Here is a 12,177-nt window from a genome sequence, read left to right on the forward strand (position 1 = left end):
TTCTATGAAATATTGCATTAGTCTTGTCTTGTTGGATTGGTGTTGTGTTGCACTTGTGGATCAACTTAATAAAATTATAAATTATATTAAAAAATTATTGTTTAGACCCTAGATAAGAAGAATGGGGTCATGAGTTAGATACTAGCACCTACAATTATTAATTCTATAATGTTTAGAATAAACACTAAATAATTTATTTTGGAAAGGTCTACACAGTCTATTCCTCATAAAGGATGAGAAATGATAATGAACCAAGTTCTGAGATTTTAAAGAGATGTTAATAATAGGATTAAATTTTATTATCTAAGAGGTGTTTAAGATATACTTCTCATTAATGTGGCACATCTTAAATTTATACTGTAGTGTGTGATAATATGGTGGTCAAATTAGATCCGTGCGAGGCTTACCCTTTTCTTTTGATTTCACATGCATCTAATAAAGCTACTTTGGATATTTAGAAGTTTATAGATATGCACAGTATGTTATTATTATGATCTTATATGGTTTATTTAGCATAGTTGTATTGGATTATTGTAATAATGATATAACTAGATAATGACTATGGTTTACTCATAATATTTATGTGATGGATTTAAGGTTCCATAATTCCTCTTCATTTTGTGATTGGATATTGAGCGTGGATTTAAATTAGGTTAGGATGATTATTTTATTTAATATAATTTTGATTTAATATAAATATAGTTATTAAGGATGATTGGATATGGTGGAATTTTGGAATGAAAATTTTGAGATAAACGCATGTGATGAATACTAATTGTGTGTCAATTTAATTATAATACTGATTTTAAAAAAATATAATTATTATTGATTTGTTTTAATTATGTAGATTATGAATTTCATATTAAATATTACATCTTGAAATATGATTATTGTTGGATATATTTATGCTTTTTTTCTTAAGTTAACAAGTGTTTTTCATTGTCAAAAAGTTTGTTGAGGTCCTCTAAAAATCTAAAAAAAAATTAGTGACACCATGAATTTACTCCATGAGGGGACTAAGGTATTATTTCATGAATTTCTTATTTAAATTATGTAAGATGTATGTGGTTTATTTTTTGCTTGCATCGAAATGTTGGTATTAGCTTGGCTATGATCCCCTCTATAGATGTTTGTTGTGGCGTTATGTACTAGATTTGGAAAGGGAATGCTATATTGGGATCACACTCTCCCAAGTAAATGAGAAACTTGTGTATGGTTGAGAGAGTTGTGAACCCTTAGAAAAAAAATGCATACTTGGTGAAGAGGTTTTAGATTGAAACAACTATATCATTTTTCATGAGGTTATTTGTTTGAGATATTGTGTGGGCTTGCTTATGCATTCGAAATGTGAGTAATCCACACACATTTTATAGAACATATTTTATATGTATACTTTGTTGAATTGTGATGTTTTTAATTTTATTTCCCCAGTTAGATATTGTCTTGAATTGTGATGTTTTTAATTTTATTTCCCCAGTTAGATATTGTCCCCATCTTGCCATATTTATATGAATATTTTCAATATTAATGTGTTGTTCCATTCCAGAGGTGTTGTTGTTTTGTACTTTTATTTCCTCATTTTCTATTGAAAATCCTAATTTGTAAAGAAATTTCTAGTTTAAGGAAAATATTTTGAGAAATATCTATCATTGAGAGGTGACAAAAGAAATCCATTGGATTAGAAAAAATTATTTTTTGTATATTTATGGAAGTTTTGAAGGATTTCTATATTATATTGAAGGAGGCCATGCATAGATTTTAGAAATTCTTTAGTAAAAGAAAATAATGGATCTTTGATAAAGATGTCATTATAAAATATGGTGTACCTTGTTTACATATTTGGGTGCTCAAATATAGTTAGTTTGGTGTCAATTATTCTATGTATATAAATAAAAGAGAAATATATTTATATTACTATTATGTTTACAGAAAGTAAAAATATATGTATTCTTGTTGGAAAAGTCATATTGCTTCAAGACCTTATATTTTCTACAAATATCTAGAAAAGATTAAATTGAATCAGATAGAAAAGGTTTTTATTCCACTAGACTACAATTGCATGTCAAAAATTAAATTTGTGCACTACTCGAGTAGGTGAGAGCCACACATTGAGCCTAGAGACAATCACAATTCTAGAGAACTCCTAGATATAGGGCATACTTTGACTATCAATTTTCTATACCAAGACAAAAAAGTGTAGGGATACATTAGAGTTGTTTATTTATTCTTATTTCTAGAGAAAGTACATATAAAAGTTCATAATTGATTTCCTAAATTAATATTTATTATTCATTTATTTACTATCGACTACCATTCCATTTTATTCTAGTTTAACTATGAGTAATTTTCTTAACCTAGACACTACAAAATAAATTATTCCTTTATTTTTTTTTTAAAAGGGGGATAAAAAATTATTCATCACAAAGAGACATTACAAAGCACATGATCACATGCCTAGAAAGAAGCAACAAAAAGCCAACAAAAATAGCATGAAGAGAAATTAGGTACACATTTGTGTCTTCTACCATAAACTTCTCCATAGTAAGAGAACACTCAAGAGATAAAACTCCCTAATCATCTGGATTTCACCCTTCTAGATGCTCATGAGCCCATTTGGCTAAGCAATTGGTGACTCTATTCCACTCTCTAGGATTGTGGTGAAAGGAAACAAATTTCAGAGATCAAGACACATCCAAAATCTACCTAATTAGTAGGGCCAGTTGTGGATTAGCCCCACATCTAATGTCTAGTCATGCAACAAATCCACTATAATTTATGAATTGGCTTCACAAGCAATCATTTTCCATCCAAGTGAACAACCTCTATCAATTTCATGCAAAATAGCCAAGTCCTATATGAGGTTATTAGTGAAGTTCCCTTTATGCATGGAAAGAACAACAGATCACCAACTCTATTCCTACCAATGCCACCAATCCCTGCATGTCCAAGATTCCCCTTAGAAGAACCATTGATATTCACCATCAAAACTAAATGAGGAGAAAGCTACCTTCCTTCATAAAGGATATTCTTTTTTCCTTGATATGGTCTTCTACCAATAGAGGAACCAAGTCTTTAATCCATAATTTTTAAATTCCTTATAAGAGTCAAATCACTAGGATCTATTGAAACTGAAAAATCACACTTCGCTGAAATAGTCTCCAAGAGCCTACTAAGGATATTTTTCCATAACTACACCATTATCCTTTACCACCATCCTTTTTTTTATCTTGGGAAAACCACTAAATCCTTTCGAACCAAAGATGCCAAATAATAAAATTAGGGGCAAGAGCCCAAGCCACCTAGAGGAAAGAGGTTTTAGTTGGAGGACTACACAAACTTTCCCATAATTCAACCAAAGAAGTAGCATGAAAATAGGTATGATTCCAAGCCCACCACCAATAATGTGAATCTCCTTCAACAAAGGGCATTAGAAGAAATATGTGAAGCATCTTAGTCCATTATTTATTACAAAGAATATAATGAGACGGTCCCTGGAAACCTATCTTCCAATGATTCTCATAGGTATGACACTTTTTTTGGTTGACCAACTATAAGAATAAATAACATCTAGGCCAAGAAAAATTGTTCAACACCTACTTGCAACAAGAAACATTGACCTACTCAAATAGTTCTCTATTCACCTATAAATATCCCAAGGCCAGAGAGAATTGACCCTTTAGGTTAGAACTCCAGTTTAGAGTATCTCTCCCTTTAAGTGAGTTACATAATATACGTTCTAAAATCCTAGATAACTCCTAACAATCCTCCTTAGATCCCCATTGGAAGCCACTATCTAGAATCCTTCTAATGAACCACCTCCAATGGACCCAAATTTTGAGTAGTTATGAAGTTTTCCACTTCATGCCAACTCACCTCCTATAGACCATCATAGAGAGTCTATAAATGGAAAAAAAAATGATAAGGGGATGGTTAAACCACAAATCCTACCAAAAGAGAGCATCTAATCCCTTATTACAAATCCATAAGAGACCCTATTTGATGAGCCTAGCCCCTCTCCTAAGAGTATTCCAAATCATGGAGCCCTTCACCAAAAGGCTACAATGAGAAATATTATTGTTGTCCACCCCTCAAAGGTACTTTATAGTAATAATTCTATCCCACTATTGGTCTCTACTAGTACCCCATCTCCAATAAAGTTTGGCTGCTAAAGCTTGCCCCATTATCCTCACAGTCCTGAGCCCAAGGCATCCCTCTTGCTTTAGCCCATAAATTGGCTCTCACTTAACAAGGCTCCGTTTTTATGAGTAAAAATTACTTGTAAAAACTATATATCACAGGAGGGTGATCGAAACATTGATGGTAAAAACTCTCATATAATAGAATCAAGGAACAAAAATAGCCTACGTTATAGATTGTGGAAATCTAATCGAAAAACAAGAATTAATATTATATATTTATTATAGATTGTAGAAATCTCATTAGCGGATAGGCTATTATTCTTGAAAAACCTCCCACCAGAATGTAATGTCTCACGCCGGAAAGAGACCCATCCGGTGCTTTCGCTGTCACATTCCGTCCACACGGGAGATAACTCTCGATTTGGATTTGATCCGTAGGCCGATATGATATACTCATAAATAAGACATTAAATGACTCGTTGGGTGTCGGATCGGTTTGCACTTTTCCCTTGGTGTTATTTGCAAGGAATTGTTTTTATATGGATTTCTGGTAATAATCGTTGGTGGGCGTTCTCTGGACAACCGGGAAGTCACATACGGTCTGCACATCTTCAACACGAAGATGAAAGAATGGTTGAGCGGGCCAAACATGATGGTTAAGAGAAAAGGCTTCGCATGGGGTGTACTTGGAAACAGTCTTCACATAGCAGGTGGTTCTGGAGGATACACCTAAAGTGCATGTAAGTTGCACCATGATGGTTGATTTATGTTGGGAGATATCTCTCTCTCTCTCTGCCCTCCCGTTCACAACTTCTTGCACCCTAATAAAAGCTTCATGAATCAGAAGGGGTACCATTCCTCATAATGGTATTGCAGGACTCCCCTTTCTTGGTGCCATATCTGCATTTGTCAGGTTCCCCTTTGTTAAAAATGGACACCATATCTTCTTCAATAAACTTGCAGGTTGTGTCAGGTCGTATCTCTATTTTTAAGTTATTTATTTTCCGTTTTTCAGCTTTGTGTTATCAATCTGTAGAAATATTTTTATTCTGAAAATCAAGGGTAGAAGGGAGTTTTCGTATTGATTTTGAAACAAAACTATCATCTCTAGGAATACGATTATTGTAGGATTCAAAAACCATGGGTATCCTCATGAGTCAGTCGCATAGTTTAACCATATGCAAAAAGCAAGTCTCCAACCCGATTAATTTCCATTTGCCAGAGTTCTCCCAGCCTGTGCCAAAATGGCAGATTTGCAATAGGACATAGACATTTATAAAAGCATAAAGAATCTATGTTACCAGAAACAAGAAACGAGAAACGCAACGGCAAAGGCAACATGACGAGAAACGGAAGTTTAAAAGGTTGCGTATAAGAAACAGATTTTTAATATATATATATATATAAAATTAATTTTAAAAATAAAAATTATAAAACATCTCTCTATAAAAATTTTAAACATTCTTTCATTTCCATTCTTTCATTTTAAAATAATTTGTATAAAACATTTCACACAATAAGTATAATAAAATCAAGAGGACAAAAATAAATTTGTGTGATACTTAACTCGGCTTACAAAAATTGCAAATTAACGTAAACTCCAGCTTGGGCTTTATTGGCATTTATAAACTAATGTAAACTACACCTCGAAGTTGGGGAAAACATAAAAATGTTTAAGTTTTTATTTAAATTTTAATGGCAACTGCTAGAAAAACGAAAATCACGGCTGAGACGGTCGTCCACAACAGGAAACCCGTTTCTGTGGTCGAAACACGAAATGAAAGTCTCCCCTTGTGTTTCTGGTAACTACGTAAAGAATAGATGAATTTTGTAGGGCTCATAGTTGCAATAGCCGTGGTAGACATATATGCAAAATGTGGAAGCATAGACAAGGCACGTGACTTGTTTGACAAAATTCCTCAGAAATGTGTTCTCATAGACTACAATGAACAAGGATATGCATAAAATAGATTTGTTGGAAAGGTCTTAGAGACTTTCAGGCAAATGCAATTGGCAGTGAAAGCCAAATTCCACAATTTTTGCCAGCATACTCCTTACTTGGACCAAAATGGGAGCTTTGGAATAGGGTATGGACATCCATTGAAGCATAATGGAAGGGAGCTTTTGTCAAATATACCCAATCAAATTTACGTTGGCTAGCGTACTCCCAGCATGTTCCAAAATGGCAGATTTGCAACAAGACATAGACATCCATAAAAGCATAAAGAATAGACATATTTTATAGCTCTCTTAGTCGCAATAGCCGTGGTAGACAAGTATGCAAAATGTGGAAGCGTAGACAAGGCACGTGACTTGTTTAACCAAATTCCTTAGTAATGTGTTCTCATGGACTGCAATGGTAAAGGATGTGCACAAAATGGATTTTTTGGAAAGGCGTTCGAGACTTTCAAGGAATTGCAATTGGCACTGCCAAATTCCATAATTTTCACCAGCATACTCCTTGCTTGTACCAAAATGGAAACTTTGGAACAGGGTATGGACATCCATCAAAGCATAATGGAAGGGGGCCTTTTGTCAGATATATCTGATCAAATTTATGTTTGCCAGCATACTCCCAATCTATGCCAAAATGGCAGATTTGCAACAGGACATAAATATCCATAAAATCATAAATGATAGTCAAATTTTATAGGTCTTAGTTGCAATAGCCGTGGTAGACATGTCTGTAAAATGTGGAAGCATAGACACAACACGTGACTTGTTTGACACAATGCCTCATAAATGTGTTCTCATGGACTGCAATGATCAAGAATATGCACAAAATGGATTTGTTGGAAAGACCTTAAAGAATTTCAAGGAAATGCAATTGGCAGGGAAAGCTAAATTCCACAATTTTCGCCAGGGAAAGCTAAATTCCACAATTTTCGCCAGTATGCTCCCTACCTGTACCAAAATGTGAGCTATGTGAGCTTTGGAATAGGGTATGGACATCCATCAAAGTATAATGGAAGGGTGGATTTTGTCAAATATTATAGTTGGAAATGTTGTGGTAGACATGTATCCAAAATGTGGAAATGTAGTGATAGACATGTATCCAAAATGTGGAAGCATCGACAAGGATGTGAACTATTTGACAAAATGTCTGAAAGAAAAGTTGTCTTGTGGAATGCATGATTGCACGATATGCACATAATGGATTCATTGAAAAGGCTTTAGAAACTTTCAACATGCACATAATGGATTCATTGAAAAGGCTTTAGAAACTTTCAAGAAAATGCAATTGGTAGGTGTAAAGCCAAATTCCATAACCTTTGCCAACATCCTCCTTGACTGTGTCAAAATGGAAGCTTTGAAAACACGGTATGGACACCATCAAAGCATAGGCAAAACATAGCAGTATTTCTTTTAAAATATGGGATATGCACATAAAGGATTTTTTGAAAAAGCTTTATAAACTTTCAAGCAAATGCAATTGGTAAGTGTAAAGCCATATTTCAACAACCTTTTCTAGCGTCCTTTCTGCCTATGCCAAAATGAGAGCTTTGGAATAGGATATGGACATAAAGGTAGGGAGATTAATTGGAAATGTTATGTAGACATGCATGCAAAATGTGGAATCAAGATCAATTAAATTGTATCTTAAATAAATATTTTTAACAAAGACAATATTTGTTTCTTCCAACTTTTGCCCTAATATACTACTGAGAACATATCTTACTATCAGCATAAAAAGTAATTTTATTAATAAAAATCTAATTCTATAAAATGAAATATTAATAACTAAAAAGTAATTTTCTTCCATCTTCAAATTAAAATATCAATGGACTATGTTAAAAAAGTTGAGTCAATCGTTGACGACGTCAAAAGTTTCAGGTCAACTTGTGAGGAGAATGCAGAACATAAACCATTTGTAAAACTTTCAGTTGACCAGGGACTCTTGATATTTAAGGAGAGCCATGAAACATCATAACCAATATTGAGAATATTTTGGTAAACGAGAAACCAAAAAAAATGCACAGGATGGTGATTGATTTTAAAAACTTCCAGAGAATTGAAGAGCATTACGTAAGCTCAAGCGTTATTTGAACGGTAGTACATAGTTATTTAAACGATAATAATGATTATCTGGTACGCTAAACCTGAGAACTGAAATGAATTCGATCAAACGAAACCCTTAATGGACATGCTATAGTGGGCTTTGTCATCATAGAACTCGTTCCACAGCATGACTCCACCATATTGTACAGATTCCTTGACCTCAGGCAGCACTTCTGAGATGAGTGCATTTGCAGGAATGAAGCCGCCAGCGAAAGTAGCCTTAGTAGAGGCTGGAATGCCGAGGAAGAAGTTCTGTTTTTGGGTGGTCTTAACAGTCAAGATCCACTGTTTCCACGCACTCAACAGATTGGCAGCACTCCCATTGGCGTACTGGCAGGAGGGGAAGTTGTAGAATCTGATTCACACGTAGTCAAATACTCCCGACTGCAATGCATTTACCTGCGCAGATTGTTGAGTGTGTGTCAAGTCCGATTGTATGGGAGGTTGGCAATGAGGAAGGGCGCTGAGATAGACCTTCTTGGTGACGGTAGTACGAGCGGACAGGGCCTTCGCCAGAAAATCCCAGTGCTCTGTCGTTGTGTAATGGATACTAAAGTCGATGCCGTCTAGAACTGCGGGTCCCAGAGGCCTGGATTCGGATTGCCCGCCCAAAAAGTTGTTCCACAGATAGTTGTCGAGGATCCCCGCGTCTTGGGTGGAGCCGAGCCCACAGTTTCCATTCTCTCCTCCCAAGGAGAGAAATACTTCTACGCCTCTGGACTGACAGGAGGTTATGTTGGTGCTGAGTGATTGGCATCCTCCAGAAGAGGGGTCGCACTGAGACACGCGAGGAAGATGATCAGGTGTAGGCCTACGTATCCAGTTTATCTGGTAAGGGATGACTGACACCCATTGTTTGAATCTGTCAAGTTGTTCTGCCATAGAATAAGAAAATTCTATATCACTGATTAGAACCGGTGCTGTTTTAGATTATCATGATTTCAAGCGTTACTGAGGCTTTCTTTAGTGCTGAATAATTGCACGATGTGCATTTTGTAACCGATGCATGGAGATTTGGTGTAGAAAATGGTTTTATAGAATCACAGGATCAAGCAGCATATCAAGCATTGATGTAACCATAAAAAGATCAGGCCAGAGAAGTCAAAAAGGAGGACGCAAAAGGTTTATTTATAATTCAATAGGCAAAGGATGAGACTCTTTTCCAGGTTTCAAATAGCAACGAGATCCAAGGAAACATGGAAAATTTTGGAGACACCCTGTAAAGATATGAGAAAGTTGCTATACTACGATCTCTTGAAGATATAAGATTGACTTTTGCCACCATGCATGATAATTCAAGGCAGAAAGAGAATAGAAAAATCATATCTAACTGGTGCGAATTATCAAATTTTTGAAAGTACAACATTCTCCACTTCAATTGCTTGCACCAATTGAAGTTACATCATTGATGATTGAGAATTATTTATGACAAGAACCAATATTGGCATACACACAATAACCAATAAGGAATTTGATAGTTTAGTATTCATGTGTTTGTAAAAAATGGTAATTTAAATAATCATAATAGAAGATAATTGTATTCATTTGTATTGCTGCCAAGGAACCCTATAGGACCTATAGGACATGAGCTAAACACATAGCAAAATAAATGGGAGTATTTTTTATAAAGTAATTTAGTGTAACATATACAACACAAACAAGTACTAAAGCTCAAGCCTCAAGATTAAGTCAACCTGTTGACAAATCACACTACAGAAGTGAAAGACTTAAAACCTAAAAATTCATTTGAACATAAGGAAAGGTCCCCAAAACCCTAGGGAAAGTTTGATGAGGTGAATAGAGTCACACAAGACCCTTCCAAAAGTTACAAGACTTGATTTAGAAGACAAGATCATCTACTAGGTCCTAGGTGTCATTGATGGGCTCTAATAAGTCCCAACTCACACTTGAATGCCATCGCCACCACTCAAACTCATCCTAAAATTACTCAAGACAACTCTGAGGGTTCCTAGACATAATAGCTTTAAAAATAACTAAAATAGAGTCAAACTGATCTCCTAGGACCCCATAAACTCTAACTAACTCAATTGAAGGACTAGGGCACCCAAAATAGACTTGGGAACCTAGAAAAGACACATGCATGTCACGAGGATACATGTGCGAAACAAACCCATGCTAATATCCATAACTCACATGCATTAGTTCTAAACTCGCACTAGTGACCTTCGAGATTGACAAACCCACATTGTCCTCCTCTGATTGTGCATATGTGCTAACTAGTGAGCTTCTCGATTGGACAGGATAGACTCTTTGACAAACGAAAGATATTTATTAAGACAAAATGCATAGGTGACACTTTTAATAATGATGGATGATATTGTGTGGTTTAGTGACAATGATGATGGTTAGTTATTTTATGATGTTACTTTATTGTTATGATTAATAATACATAATAATGATGTTTTATTGATATGATGTCGTTATTTAATGATGATAAATAATAATGTTATGATGTTAATATTTTGCTAGATTTTTATGTAATGGGATCTGACAAATTTTTGTCAAGTATAAGTTGCAGGGTAATCGTCGAAGGCAGACATATGATTGAGGAGGGGTTTTTCTAGCTTGCCAGTAGCAACCTAAGTATTGGAACCTTGTGCAAAGTACCCAATTAGATAAGCAATTAGTAAATTAAATTAAGGAGTCTAAAATATATTGATAAATTAAAATAAAAATAATAATAAGGATAAATTATTAAATATAAAAGTATTTCATATTACAATCAAGCTAGAAATAATTATAAAATAATTATTTAAAAGAGAGTAAATAAATTAATTAGTTGAGTAATTGAAAATAAAATTATTTGATAATTAAATTATAAAATATAAAAGATATTTAAGATATAATATCTTATAAATACAAAAATTAGAGGACTAATTAAAATAAAGAATACGATTAATTCAAGAAATTAATTGAAATATTAGTTAATAAATTTAAATAAATGATCAAGGCATGCAAAAATACAATGTTGGAGTAAAATTATGTACTAAAATTATAGATGACATGCGAGAGCCTAATAATTAATTATTTTCTTAAAAACTAAATCTTTAACAAATTGTAATTTAATAAAATCAATTAATTATTTTGTGAGTTCTAATTTTAATAATTAGTTTTATTTTAAGAATTTAATCATGCAAACACTTAAATTTTATTTTTAGAGAATTCAATGTTTATAAATATAGGAATAAACCTGTTATTTGATCAGTCCAATTCTTTTTGAGCTTCTTGATTCGTGTGATTGCTATGAAGTCGACAAGGTAGATTGAAGTGATTTTCTGAAATTTGAGAAGCGCCTAGAATTCTTCTTTCTTACAGCCAGGGTCATTTATTTTACATATTTTATTGATTCTTTATTTGATCTTTTTCTTTTAAAATTGGGTATTGTGGATTTAATGCTAGTTTATTTGATGTGTCAGTTGTGTTGTCAACACCTTCTTCTCGATGTATCATACAAAGTCAAAACTGGGTTTTTAGGAAATTTCCTAGGTTTTTGCGTTTCAAATATTTCTAATTACTGTGAAAATTTTAGAGAAATTGGGAACTGGGTTTTTAAGAAAAGACTGAAACATTATGACTATATTTGGAAAGTCTTGATAGTGGTAAATTCTAACTTAAATAGAGATTCTTAATTTTGATTTGAGGAAATTATATTATAAAGGGAAAATTTATAAAAATTTATAAAGAAAACATATAATAATATTATTCTGACATTAATCCACAGAGGGCTGATTATTTTTCTGTCTATGAGGGATGACTATGGAACGAGAGTGCTTGTTTATGGGCTAATCAGGGAAGGGTGATTTTCTTCACTTCCCCAATAGGGTAATGATGGCCATCATATTTATTTATTTATTTTTCTCCCTCCCATAACACATGTAGTTAGTTCAATCAGGATGGGTTGTTAGTTCTACATGATTGCACAAGATTCCTTTACTAACAGTTGGTACCGGCTTGCTAG

The 12,177-nt window shown here is 33.8% G+C and overlaps 1 protein-coding gene across 1 annotated transcript; it reads right to left on the bottom strand.

The window, feature by feature from the left end:
* Positions 1 to 8,261: 8,261 nt before the first annotated feature.
* Positions 8,262 to 9,080, bottom strand: LOC131037702 (acidic endochitinase-like). The gene is made up of 2 exons (XM_057969887.2): positions 8,598 to 9,080; positions 8,262 to 8,483 (listed from the first exon to the last, which is right to left on the bottom strand). Exons 1-2 carry the CDS (start codon positions 9,078 to 9,080, stop codon positions 8,262 to 8,264), a joined length of 705 nt encoding a protein of 234 aa, XP_057825870.2.
* Positions 9,081 to 12,177: the final 3,097 nt, after the last annotated feature.

This window comes from Cryptomeria japonica, chromosome 4, assembly GCF_030272615.1.
Source record: "Cryptomeria japonica chromosome 4, Sugi_1.0, whole genome shotgun sequence".
Taxonomy (NCBI): domain Eukaryota; kingdom Viridiplantae; phylum Streptophyta; class Pinopsida; order Cupressales; family Cupressaceae; genus Cryptomeria; species Cryptomeria japonica.

What these genes read in the sequence shown, in the direction of transcription:
- LOC131037702 (XM_057969887.2), bottom strand. Translation starts at nt 9,080, where the DNA reads ATGGCAGAACAACTTGACAGATTCAAACAATGGGTGTCAGTCATCCCT. An exon ending in ACACTCAACAATCTGCGCAG is followed by an intron (nt 8,484 to 8,597) that starts GTAAATGCATTG and finishes GCGTGGAAACAG; the next exon opens with TGGATCTTGACTGTTAAGAC.